This window comes from Rhopilema esculentum, chromosome 14 (genome assembly GCF_057945365.1).
Source record: "Rhopilema esculentum isolate cy_ngs chromosome 14, ASM5794536v1, whole genome shotgun sequence".
In the NCBI taxonomy this organism is placed as follows: domain Eukaryota; kingdom Metazoa; phylum Cnidaria; class Scyphozoa; order Rhizostomeae; family Rhizostomatidae; genus Rhopilema; species Rhopilema esculentum.
The window spans coordinates 3,177,086-3,198,963 of NC_142828.1; the positions used below are offsets into that span (position 1 = coordinate 3,177,086).

General features: G+C 35.8%; 2 protein-coding genes across 3 annotated transcripts in view; one reads left to right on the forward strand and one right to left on the reverse strand.

The window, feature by feature from the left end:
• LOC135695956 (nucleolar protein 56) lies at positions 1–19,087 on the forward strand. The gene is made up of 10 exons (XM_065215188.2): positions 1–138; positions 3,117–3,318; positions 4,093–4,293; positions 5,369–5,534; positions 6,537–6,724; positions 7,390–7,541; positions 10,151–10,251; positions 12,960–13,108; positions 14,537–14,833; positions 18,001–19,087. The coding sequence occupies exons 1-10, from the start codon at positions 136–138 to the stop codon at positions 18,237–18,239; spliced, it is 1,698 nt and encodes a 565-aa protein (XP_065071260.2). The 5' UTR covers positions 1–135; the 3' UTR covers positions 18,240–19,087.
• The window catches only part of LOC135696349 (uncharacterized), a 12,741-nt gene continuing 9,098 nt past the window's right edge, over positions 18,236–21,878 (reverse strand). Inside the window, exons 5-7 of one of the 2 annotated variants that reach the window (XM_089112356.1) lie at positions 21,596–21,661; positions 20,681–20,994; positions 18,236–20,071 (exon numbers count right to left, since the gene is read on the reverse strand). In XM_089112356.1, the coding sequence (XP_088968482.1) occupies positions 19,511–20,071; positions 20,681–20,994; positions 21,596–21,661 (941 nt within the window). In that variant the 3' untranslated portion in view covers positions 18,236–19,510. Of the gene's footprint in view, positions 20,072–20,680; positions 20,995–21,595; positions 21,665–21,878 lie in introns of both variants that reach the window. The other variant, XM_089112355.1, reaches the window with a different exon arrangement.

Below are 21,878 nucleotides of genomic sequence, written 5' to 3' on the forward strand. Positions count from 1 at the left end.
GCCATTTCAATCTTACCTCTCTTTCATTTCGACCTCGGACACGATTACGAGCATGTGTGAAGTGAAAAGAACATGGTTGATGAGGTTTGATATTTGATGCGCAACTGCCCGAAAGAATAAAAAACAAGATTCAACATGGTAAGGATTTAAGATGTTTTCATCAAATACGCTTGGATTATCTGAATACTCTATGGTTTTCATTTGAAAGATCTAACTTGTTAAAAAGAATCCGTGATTACACGTGCTTTTGTCTCATCTCGACTACTTGCTTTGCCGTTAGGCCACATTTGTCATATGAAAGTTGAGGGACGACAGCGACAGTCAATTACGGTTTATGGTGGAAAATTGTATTGACAGAATTCTATCAATAGTTAACAAGAAGTAGTTTTCAGTATACATATGTTGATTAATAACTTGCGATTGTAGGTATTTTCCCAGAAATAGCCTTTAATTAAGACATCGTCAATTCTTTATGAGCCTCTCGAGAATTAACATGTGCAACAAATTTGCCTCTGATTTGATAACTCTAGCTCATTTCAATATTTTGCTCAGCTCATCTTGTTTCATATTAAGAGGGAAGAATTGAGCATTTTGTAATCCACTTGATTAATTTTTAGTTTTTAGAATTGAACATTAGTATATTCGATGGACAGTGTGGACTCTGCGTACCTACAAATTTTTTTTATTCATTTCATTTCAATCTCATCCATCTAAAATTACAAAAAATTGCCAAGAATTATATAAATCATCTAAAAACTAACATGTGTCTACATTCAGTATAAACGTTTTTTAAAATAATCTACCCAAAAGAAACAAACAAGAAAAAATCTATTTAGACAATAATTAAAAAAACACTCCTTGTTCCTCCACATCTGTTACGCTTATTGTTCTTGGGGAAATGAGGACAGCAAATATTTTGCCGTTTTACAGACTGCAACCCTGACTTCAACACGCCACTTTCCAAAACTGAGTGATTTTCAAAATTCAGTAATAAATCATATAATTGGGAATAATTATAAAAGACAAAACAACTTTTGCTCCCTTTATACTATAAATTTGTTGTTTGCAGGATTATTTCTGGTTTCCTGGAAAAATTCGAAAGGACAACCATTTTGTGATTTTAGGCAATTTTAGGTTTTAGATTTTAGGGGATTTTATGTGAACACAATGGCAATTCTAGGCCAAAATGCTCCTTATACTTTTCTCATGCGCTTCCAAACAATAGACTTGATTTAGTTGGAAAAACCCAGAATGTTTTTTTCACATATTCCCTACCCTTTCAGAGTGTTTGATACAAAAATATTACCAATTATCCTTGTTTGGTTGGTTTTGGCAGTGGTATTCGATAGGCAAAAACTCTTTTAATGAGTTTCACAGGAAGCCAATTCAGGGAAACAAAAATTTTTTGTAGAAAACCGAAAAATTCAATTACAATTCTATTTCAACTTCATAGTACAGAATTTAATGCTGAGTTTAAAACAAAAAACAGCTCTTCTATATATAGCTTTCTCAAATTTTGGGATATCATCAATTTTCTTGGATGCAGTCAGAGAGTGGCCCTATGCTGTCCTGACTTCTGCAGCATAGCAGCTGTGCCTCTCAAGCAAAGCAAACTAGATATTAATAGGCTAAAGGATACTTTAATCCTAATCTCACTGATCACTTTGGAATATTTCTTGTTCAATTTTGCTGATAGTTTCAAAGCAAGTTTATTGTGGAAAGTTTGGAATTCTTTACCCATAGAGCCATTGGTCCCAAAAACCTTTAACCATTTTTTGCTTTTTCATGTTGCTATTGCCAATGTAAACTCTGTTAACTATATTCATAAGACTAATGCTCCCTTTTTTTTGTTTGACATGTTGGGAAAGAGAAAACAACAATCTTTGAGTTCAGTTTTTCTGTTGATGTTTTTTATTTTACAGATACTGTTGTAAAACTTCTTATTCTTTGTACATTATTTTCTATTTTTATTCTTTTTATTGCTCTTTTAATTGTATAAGGATGTACTACTTCCTGTTAAACATCCCCCTCCAATATATATATCAGAAATTTCATAAAAGTATAATGAATTCCAAGGAAGTTCTCTACTCTTGTTGTTGCATTGCTCAAAAGCCAGTGGTACTTTGATATAGCATTGACAATTGTGTAATTGTTGTAAACTTTTCCATTGTACTGACACCTTGACATTTCTTTATAATTGTCTGCCAATACTGAATGGAGTGTTTCTCACAAACACTGTGGAAAGGTTGTCTATCTATATTTGACATTTCTTATGGGGGCTGTTATTTCTATTGAATCACATGATATCTTTATGTTATTTTATGATTTTTCTGTGGTTGGTTTCCTAATTTAACTGTCAGATAATACAAGCAAATATAGTTTTAGTGATTAAATTGTGTAGATGCTACAATTGTGTGTTCATCTTTTATTTTAAACATTTGACTTGAGTCATGTATCACACACCATCATATTTATAACATACCATCATACTTAACACCACTTTAAATGAATTGACAAACCAAAAAATGCAGAAATGAGCCCTAACAATCATTCAATAGCTCTATAAAGTTTTCAATGAGAATACTTCTACAATAAACTGCTAAGTAGCTAAGATAAATCAAGTGCTGGCTAATTAAGTTTAAAAATCCTAAATTTTACAACCAGTAGTAAGGATTATTTTGTTATGAAAGCATGCCCTCTACTATTAAAAATATATCTGTATGCATTGCTATACTTCTTTTGCACATGCCTTACTGAACCTTAAGATCCTCCTTGCAACTCAGCCACTGGCCTGTGCTGAGCATGAATTTGACTTTAATATGAAACTTTTAAGGAACTCACAGCACTTAATTATATTAAAATAGGAAACATTCAAAACCAAGAAGTTTTAAAGTTTTCTGTATAAAAAAGGAGTGTCTTGAACTTGCAGGAAGCTTCCATTATGACTCCACCATGTCAAATTTTGCATTTTAGCTAATTTGAGCACATCTCTCAAATCTTGTATGACTTTGTGTATTTTATGTTTCCCAACATTTCAAAGTATGGAAATGCCAGATTGGTACAAGTTTAGTCAAGAAATCTCAATATTCACTCAAGGGATTCATTTTATCTTACAGTCTATGTTTGTGCTATTTGAGCATGCTTCTGGCTATGCCATCTTTAAAGTCATCGCTAAAGAAGAAATTGGAGCTTTGCTGCCTGAAGTTCAAGAATCAGTTTTGGATTTGGAAAGATTTGGGAAAGTAGTTAAACTGGTTGCTTTCTCACCATTCAAATCAGCAGTGAATGCTCTGGAAAACCTCAACAATGTTTCTGAAGGTAAGCTGTTATTGTTTTGTACAAACATTTTCTCAAATGTAAAGACTTCTATACATTTGGTATATTACTTATCAGCTTGTGTCTAAAAATTTGAAAATTCTTGCTTTTATAATGAATTTGTGATTTTAAAAAAATCAATTATCTTTCAAAGAGACAAATTGAAATTAAAAATGAACAGTAAATTATATTATTTAAACCCTTTCTGTGCATCAGTAAATGTTTTGTATAATTTATAAATATATATAAATATATCTGGACAAAGAGTCAAATTATGTAAATTTTGTGTGTGACAAAAACCTCCAAGTTAAGCAGATTATGTTCTTCTCTTTCTTCTATTTTGTGCTAAATAATTTCATTTAGCTATCTTTCTCTTAGAATATCGACCTTTATTTGTCTAATATGTATTTGAAAGTTTAGAGATAAGTTAGAGTTTAGAGTTTAGAGATAAGAAATTTTAAAAATGTCAAATTTTGTACAATTGTACATCTTTGATGTTAAAATGATGATTAAATCTGCATCATATTTGTCAATGGCATGTTTGTAAACCCTTATAATAAATGCAAAATGGCAGTCATAGAAGGAAAGTTCTCTGAAAGATTCATTTGTCCCTCGAAACTCTGATCAAAGAATCAGTTCATAAAGTGCCTTTGTGGTACTTTGTCTAGCATATTGTTCTAGATAGAGATTCTAAAGCTTACTTGCTGGAGTCTTGCTGGTCTTACTGTTTTGCTAATCGATCTGTTATCATCATTTTTATATGCCATTTGCTTCAAGGTGTTGCTCATGATGACCTGAAGGCCTTTCTTGAAAATAATATCCCAACTGGAAAGAAGAAGAGCAAAGTTGTTTTGGGTGTGGCTGACGGCAAACTTGGTGGCTCCATCCAAGAGAAAGTTGATATCCAGTGTGAAACTGGTGATGCTGTTCCTGAGCTGCTTCGTGGGGTCAGACTTCACTTTCATAAGATGATTGAAGGTTAGTTGTTAAAATGTGATCCGCCTTCTCTTTTTAAAATCTGTCTTTACTGTTTTGTTATATTTTTTATGGAGATAAAATCTGTTGCATTATGTGAACGATGCTTATTGAAAAGAATAGTGGGAATATGAGTTTGATTTAGCATGTTCAGCATGCAGTATGCCAGTATGTTGGACTGGAGATACCAGTATGATCATGGAGATTAAAATTCAGAAAACAGTTGTAAGATTTGATTAATCATAATAGCACTAATGGTCTAGTTTAGGGATATTTTTTAATCTTAAGCTCCTTTAAATTAAAGACCATCAAGTGTAACTCAAAGCAACCTAACTCAATGGTATGTTATTGTTGTTATAAATGTAGATATGCACAGTCAGATCTGTCATAAATTGCTTGATGCCATATAGGCAGAGCTGTATACATTATTTGGTGTGTAAAACAAGACGGTTCTAAGTTGCTGGATGTTGCTTTAAGTATGAAACTTGGAGTAGCATCTTTGGCAGCCTTTCCACAAGCCTTGGTTGCAATTTATCCACAGTAAGTTGATGGAATTGCCAATTTTCTTTAAACTTGTTTTAATCCATTTTCAATCGATTCCACTTAGCCAGGTTAAAATTTATCTAGACTTTTAATGTATCTATACCTCTCTACAACTCAGGTAAACCAGATTTAGATATTTATAAACACTAACCAAAACATGCAGAGTTGTAAGAGATATCAGTATTTTCAACAATAGTCCTTGAATTTCTCTGTATAACTATTGTTGTTGTTTTAAGTGGATGAAAAGGGTTTGCATACTCCTATTCCTATTAACCTACAGGTGGGTTATAAGAGATACCAAGGTTCTAACTGCTTGTTTGAACCTTTTCGCTTTTTCAATTGGGTTAGTGAGACCGCAACACAAAAGAACGGATAACCTTTCACTCATTTTTGTTTTAAACCAGGTTAGTTGAAAAGCTGCCTTAGAACCGTCCTGTTCTATACACCAAATAAAGTTATAGGGATTTTGAGATCCAAACCTAATGTGATCATCACACAACATCATCATATAATCATTGTTTTAAATTCATACCAGGCCTCACTGCTGTTGGTTCTGGCAAAGCTCAGCTTGGTTTAGGGCACAGTTACTCAAGAGCCAAAGTCAAGTTCAATGTGCACAGAGTTGACAACATGATTATCCAGACAATTGCCATACTGGATCAACTTGACAAAGATATCAATACATTCTCTATGAGAATAAGGTCAGAAAAGTTCTTCTTATTTATCACTTGATATTCATTTTGTTGCTATCTTTGACAAGGAGGGGGATCCGACGTTAGGCTTTGCTACCATATTATAATGTTATGTTTATGTAGTTTACAGCCATGACTTTTAATTGTAATATATTGCTTATTGTATTATAAGTCAGTTAAGACCATCAGTTGAGATATAATCAGTTAGATGTTTGGACTCTAACTAGAGTTATCTTCAGTACGTGGTAAAATAAAATAAATTCTACTATAATTATGAAATAAGTGAACAATAAGGCTCAAAAGACTATGTATGTGAAATGAGGAAACAATAAGGGTCAAAGTTCATGTGATGGACTGTAGGTGTGAAAGTAGTGAACAATAATAATTATAGTAGAATTTTATTTTATTTTACGTACTGAAGATAACTCTAGTTAGAGTTGAAACGTCGACTGATCATATCTTAACTGATTATCTTCTAACTGACTTATGCCATCTTACTGATTTATGCAATCTTACTGATTTATGCCATTTTGCTGATTTATGCCATCTTACTGATTTATGCCATCTTGCTGATTTATGCCATCTTGCTGATTCATGCAATCTTGCTGATTTATGCAATCTTACCGATTTATGCAATTTTGCTGATTTATGCCATCTTGCTGATTTATGCCATCTTGCTGATTTATGCCATCTTGCTGATTTATGCCATCTTGCTGATTTATGCCATTTTGCTGATTTATGCCATTTTGCTGATTATGCCATCTTGCTGATTTATGCCATTTTGCTGATTTATGCCATCTTGCTGATTTATGCCATTTTGCCGATTTATTATCATCAAGCTGCACTGCCCAAAATCTGAAAGTATCAGCACTTTTCAAAACGTATACAGAGTGGTACTCGCATTAAATACCCAATGATTACATTAACAACATTGCATGCAAGGATTTATTTACATAAAAATGTAACAGTTGAAATTTGGTCAGGGCTTTATTGCCATTATTCGTATTCTAGGGAATGGTATGGGTACCATTTTCCAGAGCTGGTAAAGATTGTCAATGACAATTATATGTATGCCAGAGTGGTTAAGTGTATTGGATCTAGAAAAAGTCTTGATGAAGAGAAGTTGTCAGAACTTGAAGAGATTGTGATGGATGAAAGCAAAGTAAAAACAATCCATGACGCATCCAAGATTTCAATGGGTATGCTGTACCAATTTATGTGCTTTTAATCAACATTCTCTTAATGGCAATGCAAACAAACATTCTCAAAATTAGTTTGAGACCTTTAATCACTAAAAACAGACTTTCTTCTCTCACATGACATAGAACACAAAACTTGTGCACATCTTCTAAAGGCCAAAGCAAGATATTGATAGTCGTTTTAATCAGTTCTTAATATTTTGCATAGGCTTGTACCTCAACCTAGAAACTTTTGCCAATCTTTTATTGACAAACAGCTTTGATAGATATACAATTCTTGAACTCTCCCTAGTTATTTTGCTGTCATTTTCTTGTCATTTCCCTGTCATTTCCCTGTCATTTTCCCTATTGATTCATTTTTATTTTAACCTGGATACGAATGCTAACCTGGATCTTGGAAATTTAAGTATCTAACTTCCAACCATTATGCTAACTAACCCTGGAGACTATCATAAGCAAAAAAGCTGTTTCTTTTGATAGCACTGCTCCGCACGACCTTGAGTTTTTTGCGACTTTTTGCAAAGTAACTTCAGTTCGAAAGAGACACTAAAGATGTTTTTTCACTCGTATCGTGCTTGATTTTTGCCTTATAAATGCTTCCTAAGTACCGGTCTTAAGCCTCTGCCAAAAAAATTATTTATTTTGAATGCCCTTTTTCCATCAAGGTATGGATATCGCGCCTCTTGACCTGATAAATATTGGATCATTTGCAACCAAAGTTATCGACTTGGCAGATTACCGCAAAAAACTGCATGCGTACCTTTGCACTAAAATGGAACAGGTGGCGCCCAACTTATCTGAAGTTATTGGAGAGCTGGTAAGTGTCTTTAATGAATCTATCCTTAACGCAATATTGTATATTACATCATCTTAACAAATAGCAGTTTTCTGATGATCCCATTTAAGTGTGAAACTCGGGGTTGCGACTAAGAACAACCCTGTTCTATAAACCAAAGCGTAAACAGCTCTCTTCACAAGGCATCGACCACTATAGAACAGACCTTTCAAATAATCGTTTTATGATCACAACATCCTAGCTTTTGTTTACTTGAGCAAAAAAGAATTCTGATAAGAAGCTAAATCGCCATCAAGTTAGGAAGTATCCACAGAGCAAAAAACGCTTGCAGTGTTTGACCTCTTGTATCTTTTGCAAATTTGGACGGGTGTTTGCATTGATACTTCATAGTTATACACATCAAAGCACTTATTTGCACTTCTTTCATGTACGTTTTTGACTGAAAGTAACAAGCTTTGTGACTGAAAGTAACCAGCTTACAGAAGAAATATAGGGCCAAAGAGAAATATAGCCATTTTATTATTATTTTCTTCCGTATTGAAATAAGAAGATTTAATTAAACCTGACGAAAAAATATTGAAATCTTCCATCTACTTATTTATGCCAGTCCTGTTCGTCAGTATTATCATCATTGTCATCACCAAAATCATTATCGTGACCATCCTCAGCCAGTGCTATTATCATAAATACTTTATTAGCACTGTCATCCCCTTATGTTCGCCATCAATAGCCTTACTAAGATTTCTTGAACATTAAATTTGACGAGAGGGAGGATCAGAGTATTCAATTTTGGTTTCCTAATTTTCCAGCTGCATTTTCAAAGGCAGTTGTTGTGCTCCGTGTTTTTAAGATTTCAGCCACAAGCACACTTCTACCAGGTCATCATCCATATAAAAGTGTGCTCTTGATTATCCACAGAAGTGAAGAAATATAATAGCGAAATTGTTTTAAGAGAATCATGAAAGTGGTTATATCATGGAGGTGATTGACCGCAGACGGGAAACCATAAACTTTGTTTGTGGGTAACAAGTTGCTCTCCTTCCCATAATGTATGAAGCATTTACGATTTATCTTACGTTTGACCAAACAAGTTTTTGAACATTTAAACTGCATCCCCCTCCGAGCAATTTTGTTTTATACGAAGTTAGGAGATTTGGTGTGGTCCAATGGATTCATTTCAGATGGCTATGATCTTTAACTCTGCAACAAGGATTTTATTTGGGGGGACAGGGGCGTCGATAATTTTGACTCTAAACAGTCAATTTGTTCAAAACAATAATCAAGGAACATTGTGTACGAAGGATATTGGTAAAGACTGTATCTGCACAAAGAGAGGCGCGAGAAAGGTGTAGATACAGTTTTTAGGTTAGGCAAGTAAAACCCCTTCCTCTACGAAATTGGATCAAAAACTCATTTCTTGGATAGAACTTATATATACTGTTTTTGAAAATCTAACTTCTAAAGTCTTCTTGATACTCTACAATTCCGGCATAAACCTCTTGGAAGACCCTGCAGTGGATGAACGAAATAGCCCCTTTTAAAAAACAATGTTGGTTGAGAATCCTGTTGCTTAAAAAATCCGATAGAACTACTTTGAGCAAATTGTCATCTCTAGAATTGTTGCTATTCAACAATGCTTCAATGGGCTTTTTATACATTCCAAAAAGTTACATAATAAGTTACTAAAACACCTTTAACCACACGCTACATGACATACACTATAAAGAAGATACCCGGGGAGCATCAACTATGACTACCCCTGGGCCATCAAATAGAGGGAGAAAAACTAAATACACACGTTCGTAATTACAAATACTTAAACATATAAGGGATAGTGGGCATTGGTACTGCAATTATGCAAATTTCAATGTAGTAGCGTATCAAGACTTTTGACAAACATTGTCAATCACTTATGTTTTCTCTGGGGTGGCTCAAGATTCGAAAAGAAAATATTGTTATATATAAGGGCTTATATATTTCGCCAAATGTTTAGGTTGCACTTTTATCTAACTATTGAAAGATAAACTGTTGATAGAGAATCTTGACTGCTAAATGCATCACTTTTGATTTTTTCTTCAAAAAGAGACAATATGCTGGCTTTTGTCATTCGCTGAGAATCTCTTCTGGATTCAAATGCTGCCGGGGTTGGCCTAGCTCCCTTTTAGAAATTCCCACATTGTTTGCCTCGATGGTCACAAAGGAACATTGAAAGACCACGCGAAGCGAACTTACTTTAACATTTCTGGAAATCGTTCGGCTCCTTACATATAGTCAAAGACATCGTGAACTGTTTGCGGGCAGTTCACTTCTAAATTCAAAAATCTAGTTTGATTCAATCAAGGTTATTTTATATCAAAGACGTACCAGGCTAAGAAGAAGCAGTTAAACGCACGACTCAATCTGTATTGGTTGAGATACTATGTGAATTACGTGGCCTTTATCGGTGCTGAACCAAACACAGTTGCAGAAAATGTAAACAGACGTAGGCCAAAGCAAATGAAGTTACCTGAATTTTTGGCATTTTGCTTTTTTGAGTTAGGCATCGTTCTTTTAGTTGATAACGGCTTTTACTTAATATATTTAAATGCATGGTGATATGAAATAGCTATTGATTTACATTTCTCCTGTAGGTCGGTGCAAGGCTTATTGCACATGCTGGCAGCCTCACAAACCTTGCAAAGTACCCTGCTTCTACTGTGCAAATTCTTGGTGCTGAGAAAGCATTGTTCAGGTAAGTCATGAAATTCTCCTTTAAGAGAAGCATTTAAGCATGATCCAGGTTTTTTTCAAAAGATCAAGGAGCAAGCGTTAGAAAATGTTGACTAGTAGATTGGAGCCAACTTCGTTCAATTATGGAAATACATTGTAGAGTTTAGAATGTAAACAAGATGTGATTCTAAACGCCTTGGGAAAAGCAGGGTCGATCTAGATTGGATTAACATTTAGGTGAACAGGGTTGTATTGTGAAAAGTGGGCTGCAGAACGATTGTATGCCGTGAAGGTAAGGAATTAAATGTAGATGAAAGCCTAGTCGCTAGGTTAAAGATGAAACAAGTGTGCGAAGATGTCTGGTCTAGCAATCTAAAGTTTTCTTACAATCATAGATTTTAAAGAAGATGAGTATAGATATATAGTCATAATCAAAGAAAAAGCACTGAGATGAAAAAAATGACTTGTTTCCCATTTTATGGTTTTGACATCGAACTCCAAAGAACTGATCTCGACAGTACTGTAGTTCAACTGTGATACGCAAATAATTTTGTGTGTTACAAGCTTTCGTCAAAAGAATCAAGTGCTAACGTCTCAAGTTTCATTTTTCTTTTATTTCAAGTTTTTTTCGATAGACAGCAGCAAGTGCAATCGCGTGTACTATGTATAAACACCCATAGTTGCATTTTGAAGTTAACCATCAAATAAATGTTTTCAAAGCCTTGCAAAAAGTGTCGTGTGTGTTTTTGTAACGACCGATTTGACTTCCAAGAAGAAATTCATTGTAAACGAATCAAACTTGTAAATTCTGCTTGTGGTTGCACAGGAGCCAGATATGTCAACGTGGTTGGTCGATGATGTGACAACATGTCGCCTTGTTTCTGACTAGCTTTTCCTCTAGTCAGCCCTTCTGGCTGCCCAAATTGTTCTCTCAAAGGATCAACAAGGTTCAAAGACCTTTTACTTTAAATTCAGAAGACATTCGTGCCACTGACTGTAAAAAACTTAAGAAGTTGTGCAAGTCTTAATGCAGTTGAAAACTGCCTGTTATCGCTCATCATCATCATAATTTTAATCTCTAGTAGCAAGGAAGGTTTTTGGCAATTGGTTCTGAGCAATTTGAAGGCATGACGGTTTATTTCTTTACTGTTATTCTTAAGGATGAAATGACTTTATTTTATAAAGAAATATCCTTGTTTCTGGATTGAGCAAATATTGAATTTCAGTTTGAGACTGGGTTCCAGCTTATTGTCAACAAAATAGCTATAATATTTTTACCATTTGGATGTCCTGACATTTCGTCGTTTTGAGTTTTGTGACAACTGGTGCTTTTTGCTTTTTGAACAACTCAAGATTACACTTGTTTGCAACGTTTAGAATCATTGGATTTAAATAGTTTTCCCTAGTTCTGTTCTCGCCGACAGCCATTGCAGTAATTTGATTCTCTTAATCATGTCGATGGGAAACTTTGTCTTTTGGTGAGACTAAAAAACGACATGACTAAAGATCTTATCAAAAGGTCAGAAGAGTAAATTAATTTTGGAGCATTCGAGTCATCTGGGTTGTCTGTTAATGAACTTATGCAGATAAGATTAGGGATTAGGAATAAGATTAAAATAAATTCAAGGGCAAGTATATACATTTGAAAATCGAATAAGGGCTCTCTTGCAGAATAACTGTTTTCATTATCAGATTCACTTTGAAGGGCTTTTTTGAAGGGCACCAGAGATTGTTTTTTCCCTAAAGAATAATGAAATGCCAAATTCATTTTATTTTGTAATTGATTGTTGATTTTACCTGGAAGATAGGATAAAATGATATCCCATAGAAATGTTCAAAATTAAGTGATAAGGTCCCTAGAAGGTTACTTCGAGACGTAGCGCCCATAGAAAGGAAATTTTTAAAATCAAGTGAGAAGGTTCCCTAGAACCTTATTTCGAGACGTATAGAAAACTGTCTGCCAAAAGCTTCTTACGGATTTAGGGATTTAGATTGTTAAACGTTTTTAGTTTGCTAAAGGGCAAGGTGCGGATTATCTACACAAGAGAACTAGATAACGAATAAAACCAGCAAAATTAAACTAGCTAGACTAGAGGAAAAAACGAGATGGCATTATTACTAGCGTATTCTGACTATGAGATCGAGTTGCCAACTCGAAAGCATCTACTATTCATACACAATCTGAGCACTTTAAGTATGAAAATTCAATCCTGTTTTTGTGAAGGATTATTTTTCATAAAAACTAATTAGTGGTAACCTTTGTATTAAAAGTTCTTTAGTGATACCGAAGGTTAGAACTACAAAACATAGTTTTATATCACCAAGTTTCCAAATGCCGAAAAACTGGAACTCACTTCCAGATGAATCAGAACAGCCCGAAATTCAAGAGAATTCAAAAATCTGATTAAAGCTTGGTTCCGTGAAAATAAATTTACATTTTTTGGTGTAAATTAACTGCCTTATGCAATCTTTGAAATTGTTTTATGTTAGACTGATTATAAGATAATTTTTTGAAAATAGTTCTTTGGGAAAGCCAAGAAGAAAACTGTTGCTGTTGGCAGGTGCCAGAAGCCCCCTGTTGTCCATCCCTGATTGTAACTATTTCTTCATGCCCCAGGGTCCCTTTTTCCTTGATTCCTATGTCTGTATTTTGCTTGTCCTATTAAACAGGTTTTGAAGAATTCTGATATGGGCCTCGCATAACGTTGATGACTCTTGCCTCTTTTCTAGAGCCTTGAAAACGCGTGGCAAGACTCCAAAGTACGGACTGATATTCCATTCTTCGTTCATTGGACGCGCCGGAGCAAAGAACAAAGGCCGTATTTCAAGGTATCTTGCAAACAAGTGCTCGATTGCGTCAAGAATTGACTGCTTCTCAGGTAACCCTTATCGATAATATTATGTTTTCTTTGAACTTTGAATGTGGTTTGTGTTTATGAATAACGCTAATAAGTGCGCGTATTGTTAGACATTGGTTAGTGAGTTGAAAATTCAGCTTTCTTATACAATAGAGGGAATGGAACAACGTGAATGATGAATCAAAAGTCAGTGGACGTCATCAGTAACGCTTTTTTAAGGATTTTCCTTGCCTTTTCATGTTATGACGAGTGGGTCGTGCTTCTCATGGCTGTCCTATTCTTCTGCATCCGTTCCAGCTTTTAGTGCTCATAAACATTCAGATTAAGAACTTTGATTTAATTATCTGGAACTCAATTTTGAATTTCATTTGGCACCATGTGGAACGGTGGTACCAAACAACAACAGCCTTAACAACAACAGCCTCAACAACAACAGCCTCAACAACAACAGCCTCAACAACAACAGCCTTAACAACAACAGCCTCAACAACAACAGCCTCAACAACAACAGCCTCAACAACAACAGCCTTAACAACAACAGCCTCAACAACAACAGCCTCAACAACAACAGCCTCAACAACAACAGCCTCAACAACAACAGCCTCAACAACAACAGCCTTAACAACAACAGCCTCAACAACAACAGCCTCAACAACAACAGCCTCAACAACAACAGCCTTAACAACAACAGCCTCAACAACAACAGCCTCAACAACAACAGCCTCAACAACAACAGCCTCAACAACAACAGCCTTAACAACAACAGCCTCAACAACAACAGCCTCAACAACAACAGCCTCAACAACAACAGCCTCAACAACAGCAGCTGTAGAAACAGCAATAATGCAGTTTGTGCTATACCAATTTAAGATAATGTGGACGCATCTATGGAGATTTCGGTTAAGGCTGATTTCTGCTTATGGTCTTCACTCAGCGTTTTAAAGTTCAGGGTTCGGAAAAATGCTCACCCTTCATCCAGAATATAAATAAATTTTGCATAACCCTCCCTTGAAAGTGAAAACAAAATCTGATCTGCATACAGTAACAAAAACCCTTTTGATCTCTGTTAATGCAGTTGACAGCCGCTTTTACCAAAATCTGGAGGAAAGTAGACAATTGTGATTTGATTTGATATGTTTCTACCTAGCTAGCATCCGAAGGTAGTCGGAGAAGCTATGCTTATCGAGCAGTGTCCTGGTCCTTCCTCTAGATGTGACCACACCCCGTTATTCCTACGCCTGGAATTACAGAGAGCTGGCGACTTTTCCCACTCTGGATGAAAGTTTAGCGAATGCTCGAGGACACGGATATACAAGATGGCTGATATTATGTTTGCCTATCTGTAATGAGTATTAAATCTTTCGCTGTCCATATTTTCTTTGTATCAAACAGAAACCATAGCCATGTCCTATACTTCCTGCAAATTAATGTGTTTCCATACATTTGCAGACAACCCAAGTTCTGTTTTCGGGAAAAAGTTGCACGAGCAAGTTGAGGATCGTCTTGAGTTCTACAATGCTGGCAAAACCCCAAAGAAGAACTTGGATGTTATGAAGGAAGCGATAGAAGAGTTGAGCAGATCGGTTGTGGAAGAAGATAATCAGGAAGGTAAAAAGAAGAAGAAGAAGAAGGACAGAAAGTCAATGCAAGTCGAAGTTGAAGATGAAGAGAAGCCGAAATTAGAAGCAAGTGACAGTGTAAGCTCCAGCCAGAAGAAGAAGAAAAAGAAGAAAAACAATGCTGAAGGTTTGTACCCATCATATTAAATAGTCTTCCTACATAATTCTTAAATCGGTGTTGAACAAAGCAGTGTAACCTGTTAAACCATCTTCTCTGGCAGTTGAAGCTAACTACAAAACGAGTTTCTCAAAGCTCCCTGATCATAAAGGGTATATTTGTCTGTCTCTGTTTTCAAAAGTTTTCAATGAATAGTGACAGTATTGTTGAAATAATCTATTTTATTTTCTCCATTTGACAACTAGACTCATCCTGCCCTTTTGCCCAAGTATGTCTGTGTTTTTCAAATATTTATTGTATAACTCTGTTTCAATGGCATTTCCCTAAAGGTATTGGCTATAGACCAAGTCTACTCTCCTTTTCCGTCATATGTGGTTGACCTTTTACTCTCTCACTGTCTTTAATTAGGGGCTCTGTTTATGCTTAGATATCATCACGTACTTTTGTGCTGTATCATCACATAACTCCCTCTATCTTCAAAATCTTATTCCCACTGCGGGTTTATTGATTAAACTTCCTAGTTTAACTCGGGATTATTAGGGATGCAGGATTATCTGAGAAGCGGGATTTATTTTTCAACGTGCTTTTAAAAAGCGGGCTTAAATTTTCATGATGTTCTCCTGTGTTTTTGCGCGAAAACTTGGTTGGAGAAACGACGCTGATTGGCTAAAACATTATTCACCCTTACTGTCATCAAATAAGAACGACAATACACTACGTTGAATTACCGCAAATCATTTTTGCAATCCATTGATTTGTTTAATTAAACCCGCATGCGGGATTATCGGAGAGGCGGGATTAATTTTTCAAAGCATAGAAAAATGGCGGGAATAGTAGAGGGTAGGAATACAAGAGAGATTACGATACTAGCAGCAAGTTGTAATTAACCCAGTGTCTTTTCATTTTTCATTTGTCTGCCTGCTTTAGAAATCCCTTTATGAGAGTTTTACTCAAGATCATAGGTTTAACGCATTCGTGGTATGGCTTAACCCCTGGTATGGTTGTAATGAATGTGAAGAATTTTAGTGAAGGGTGTTAGTTAAGAGCTTAGGACAATCTGTTTTAAGAAGACGAATCTTGTGGTGTGCATAGCCGATTTTCGATCTCTAGTTTCTACGAAAAATACAGAAAATATTGCTCCTTATCGCTAGAAATGTACTTTGAAGTTCTAAAACCGTTAATTGGAAAACCCGGTGTGTTTTATTTGAAGATAAGGACTAAGAACTTATTTTAAGACGAAGCTCAAAACAACTTTAAATGCATTTTCATGAAATATATTTTAGTAATGAAGGCCTTCAAAGCTTCTGCTTTAATGGATTCTAGACACAAAGAGGAAGTTTAGTCAAAATAAACCATGTCCGAGTATAGATATGTTTGCCTTTTTATTTGCTTCTCCTTCAAAAAATTTTTTGGTTTCGAAAGACCTTTGTGCCCCGAGTATAACGATTCTGTTCCATGTATAACAATGATGTTACAACCATGATTGAGTTTAGCAGCTCTTTACAATAATATTAAGGGTACTGTGCAGTGGAAGACAATATGATACATCTACAACGGTAGCTTCCATTCTACAGCAAAATGTGCGACGACCTTTTTTCAATCTCCTAGCTCAAAACAGAATCACGTGGCACTTCACATCAGGCGAAGTCACATGAACGTTACTGATAAAGTTCATTCCTTTTTTTTCGGAAGAGGGACAAAGGTTGAAACTCATGTGTTCATTCGAATACATATTTTTATTTTCTAAAAAGTCTCCAGTCCTTCACAATAACACATGTTCTATCATGTATCTATGGTTAAAAGTACCAAGGTGATAAATAATAATAATAATAATAATATTTCTTTTTACACGATTCAACCCTTCAGCTACCCTAATACAATATTAATTAAGTATAAATACATTTGTTCAATTAAAAAAGATAGAACATAAGTAAAAAAGATCTCCTAATCGAGCTGTATTAGGTCTCTTCTTGTTCTCTCTTGTCTAGCACCACCGTGGGTATCGAGAGACAGGGACCCCGGACTCGTACGTCAGTTAAAGCTGTCAATGCCGATGTTAAAACTGTTCTTTTCCAATCTGCTATTGCCTTTTCCATCCACTTCTTAACGTCATCATCTAGCAAGAGCGTTGACGTTCCCGGCCAGTTTTTCAGGAGCGAAATGTTTTTCATCATTACAAAAACTTGATTAAAGTTTAATTTGACCAACAGCTTAGTTGCCTCACGCTGTTCAGCCCACTGGAAAAATTTGCCATATATATTTTGTTGGAAGAAGAAAAAGGACTAAAAATGTTGCTGAAAGAGTAGCAATGTTAGAATTACAATTTAGATTACTCTATAAACGTCCCTGCCATTTTGTTTCTTTATCGGGATTTTCAAATCTCAAAAATTTATGCTCTGAGGAGTGTCAGACGAAAAAGCTTTAAGTATGTTGTAAAATGTTTGCTTTTTTCAAATCCATTTTTAAATTCATAATGTTTTAAAGTTAAAAGGAATGTTTTTGGCTTGTGTTTGTGTGCTTAAGTGGAAAAAGGACCGTGAGTGTAATAGAATGGTCAAGTGATGACGCCACAATCATCTATTTTAACAATTCTGTAACAACGCATGTTATCATGATACAAAGAGGAGGCCACAGCTGATGGGAAATTTAACCATCAATTTGAGTTCTATGGCTTTTCTGTTGCGACTATTTGATAAGATACAACCTTGTCGGCTAATCAAGGGCGTGGTGGGAATTTTTATTTTTAATTTTTGAAGGCGTCGCGGAGGCAGCATTGGGCCTTACTTCACTTTTTTTTCTCACAAATCTGATGTTACAAATTATAAGTGCTTAAAAGGAAGAAAAATCCAAGGGGCCCACATGAAAAATTTTAAGAAGCCTACCGGGAAATTTCTGGAGTCCCGGTGGACCACCACGCTCCTGCGGCTAATGGGTATCTCTAGGCAACGTCATGACATGTGCTGATAGTAAAAGATTTTTTATAGCGTCTGACATCTTAAAGCTTTTTAACCTAGTAGGATTTTGGACACTACTGCTTGCTCTTTTTGAGACCTTTTGTCAGTGTGTCTCTCGAGTCGATGTAGGTTCGGGATATCTTATAAAAAGCGGTGGTATAATCGCTGGGAAAAGTGAACTTTTGACAGAAGTTTACAGTAAACAATTGGTAATTGTTTCAGATGAAAAGGAACCTGAGGAGAAGCCAGCTGAAGTAGAGAATGAAGAGCCGGAGAAGAAGAAGAAAAAGAAGAAGAAGCGAACGGAGGAAGGAGAAGGCGATGAAGCAAAGACAGAGAAGAAGAGAAAGTTAAATGGTGCTGATGTAAGCCTCAATGCCACGGATAGCTTAGATACAACAGCTGATGCTGAAGCACCAAAAAAGAAAAAGAAGAAGGACAAAAAGAAAAACGACGATTAAACAGTACTTTTTAAAAAATTCTTTTAATACAATTGTGGTGCAAAGTGACTTCGCGAGTTACTCTATTCGATTAATACATTAGGCCAAACAGTTGCTACAAAAATCTTGCTGAAAAAGTCAGGATATACAACGTTCCCAGACATAAGAACTTGCTCCACCGCTTTTCGTAATTAACTGGTATTTCTTTTTAATTTACTGATAATTTTAAACGAGCTGATAATAAGTAAACATGTAATTGTAGAAATTGGTAAAAAATGCAACTGGGACTGCAGTTGGTATAAAGCACCGGATGGGATTTGAATAACATATTTGACTAGAGAAATGCCAGAATTTATTGCGTTGGTTCAATTTCATTGTGGTGCCGTGACCCTTATCTAAGTCATCTTTGTTTGCAGTTTCTCTCTAGTTTCAGGGTTTAATTGACATAAAACTTTATGTCAATCAGAAAATTAGTATGTTTTACTCTGCCTCAATATTTATCTTGTGTCATCTGTACCACATCTAACATTACAGAGACTTTTGAATATATAGAAGCCATTCTTCTGATTAGAAACCATTCTTGTCTAGCCACCTCAGGCAACAAAGTAATTAAGTACTTATTTTTCTGTGTCACTAAACTTGAACTGTTTTCCTGCTAAGGCATGTGGCGGGCTCTAAATGAGTGTCTAGAACTACATTTTAGGAGGCACATTTTAGTTTAAAAATTCCTTGTATTCTCTCTTATAACGAACAATGACTTCATCAAAAACTATGTTTTTTATCAAGTCTAGTGTTAATTTTAGCACTCCAGTATGTTGTATCTTTTGGTTATTTTACAAATTCGTACTGAAAAAGTTGTTTTTGAGTCATCGATTGTTGTTTTATCTTGACTGTCACTCTCTATATAGAATACCCAGTATTGCGAACAATGAGAAGTGACCCGATAATTAGAAAGTCTTACAGCAAGGGCTGACGACATGTTGGTACTCTCAAAAGTATGAAGAGACTTACTGCCCAAGTCTCATTTTATAGAAGGTTTTTATAGTGACAAGAATATATTATAGCTAACTGATCCGTAGTAAGCATGATTGCTTTACAGACAAAAGGTATTTTACTTCAAGTGAAAGCGATTTGCAGAAAGTTTCTTGCAGTTTGATTGTTGGATTTTTTTAGCAATCTGCAACGAACCTCTTTTACCCTACTTCTGATGGCGCTGAATGGGGGTCATTGTTGCCCTTTCAACTACTATGAGCCCTAAAATTGTTTGATTTGATCCTTTAAGGTAAAATTGTCTAATCGAATACACTAAAGTTCGGTGGATTAAGCACGGAGTCAATGAAGTGAATTAGGCCATTTGTGGCCACAACGTTTAATTTTACACTGCGAGCTTGGCTGTTTTGTGAACCAAATAACATCAGTCCGGTGGGCTTGTCGTTGAACTTACGGGCACGCAGCCTGCTTTTGTTGTGGCGAGTTATGAAGACATATACCCATCGTGTAGTCATCAGTTTTGTGCTAAAATATCCAGGCGTCATGTGATAATTGAGAAGTTGTCGTAGTTTTTCTTTCTGTAAAAACAAAGCTTTCAATGTACGCGAGCCGAGTTTCTGGAATGCTTCATCCGTGGGTATCCAGAGCATTAGTCGGGCCCTTGTGAAATTCTCAAGAACATCGTTCATCCCAGCTGATTCGATAAGCTTTAGGAATATTGTGACTTTGGGTCGGTCGAGCTGCCTAAGTACTCCGAACATCGTGTTGTCGATAGGGACAATGACATTATCAATGATGTTGAGGTGTCCGTTGGAGGCAACTATGTCTTTTTCTATAATCGTTGCCTTGTCGATCATTAATCGCTACGGAAAGAAAATTATGTTAACACTTTATAATGGTCAGTATTTTGAAAGGAAAACGGACATGCTTTATAAGATGACCAAAGAAATCATGTTTATTTGCATGTTACCTTAATCTAAAGATTACGTCACACATTTAAAATCGTGTTCTCATATTTGCAAGTGATTTTCTGAGGCTTGCTACAAACGGTATTCGATTTGGAATACCCCGGATGACGAAATAGCTGTCTGCAAGAATACTCAAAATTGCAATTCGGATTTGCTAGAATCCAAAATTTGTACGTGACCATGTCAGAAAATTTGTCCGGCTGAAGGGAATAGCTGCGAGCATTTATCGCAATACATGTAAAACATCCGTGCATAGGACATGCGGGGGACCACAGTTGCTGTTTTTTGAGGGGATGGGGTGGCCGTCGTTCATCGCTTGGTGGCTTTCATACCTGGAAAGACATGTTGAATGTAGGAAATAGCTATTTTCCTATTTGTCGAAGATGTCCATTATTAGGAGGTGTCCGTAAATAGGAAATGTCCGTTTTTGGGAGGAGGCTGATTTTTGAAGATGTCCGTTATTTAGAGGTGTATCATAATGGATGGAAAAGGAAATGTGCTTACCCTTTCAAATGATCGAATAATGAGAGGATAATCGGCAAAACTTGTCAGCTCCTTGAATCTTAAGCCATTGATCTGAAGATTACCTCCAACAATGTGATGGCTCAATACAAGATGCAAGAGGTTTCTTCCATTTGCGATTTTTTCTTTTTCTTCCACTATCATTTCATCGAATGCAGAGTTTGTTGGAGCAAACACTGTCACCCCTTTTGCATCAGAATCCAGCATTTTTTTTAGAGCTGGGTATTTGCTTATGTGTGAAGCAAACACTGTAAGGCCATTCTCAGTCAGCAGCTCAAAAATAGTTCTTGGTGGTCCTAAGGTGGGAAATATCTTTATTTAACAAATTAACTAAATTACATTGAAAAAGCTAGGTTTTTGAATAAATTCGTTTTTTGTGGATTCAGTGTTTTTTCTCGGGGTAGTAATTTTTGGATACGTGCAATTGTTCTTAAGAATACTGACCACAGAGAATGGATCAACGCTGAATAAATTGGTAGTTCTTTCAAAAATATGCATCTAATCTAGAGGATTTAAAGTAAAATAATGGTAAATGAGTTAGCAATGAGCCTTTGACTGTTATTGGTTAGATTTTTCTGCCGTCTGCTCCACATACCAACTGTGGAATAGCAGGGCCATCAGTAGCTATTGTTCTCGAGGGGGAAGGGTGGTTGCTCAAGTCTGATTTGCCGACAAAGTTTATGTGCAAACCTTGACGACTCGTTGCAAACAGTGACCCATTGCATCGCGCAAGCATTCCATAATTTATTCTAAGACAGTCTTAAAGTCAATTTTGGTTAATCCATAGAAGTCTACTGCCATTTTTTGGATCGTCGCCTTGGCAATTTGTCTCGTGCGCAATAAGTCAACTTTATCAATCGTACTCCCCTTAAATATAGAGAAATGTATGAATCTTACTGAGATAGTCTCTCATTATAACACTCTCTGTTGCCAGTGTGGGTCCTCTGGTAGTTGCAACTTCACCTGCTAATGCCAACAAAAACAAAATAAATTACAAACAACGCACATTTATGCAGTGCCAACAACACCTTTTTGCAAATTTCAACCAAATAGCTATCAATAACTCCGTAAGTGATTGTCTTTTCTACTGTCGCTTTAGAAAATACGCAATCACATTTACCTCACTTTAAGATCTAGACATAGCACAAGTTTTAACTTCGACATAGACGTTTGCCAGTTA

What these genes read in the sequence shown, in the direction of transcription:
- LOC135695956 (XM_065215188.2), top strand. An exon ending in CCTCAACAATGTTTCTGAAG is followed by an intron (nt 3,319 to 4,092) that starts GTAAGCTGTTAT and finishes ATTTGCTTCAAG; the next exon opens with GTGTTGCTCATGATGACCTG. An exon ending in GAAGAAAAACAATGCTGAAG is followed by an intron (nt 14,834 to 18,000) that starts GTTTGTACCCAT and finishes TAATTGTTTCAG; the next exon opens with ATGAAAAGGAACCTGAGGAG.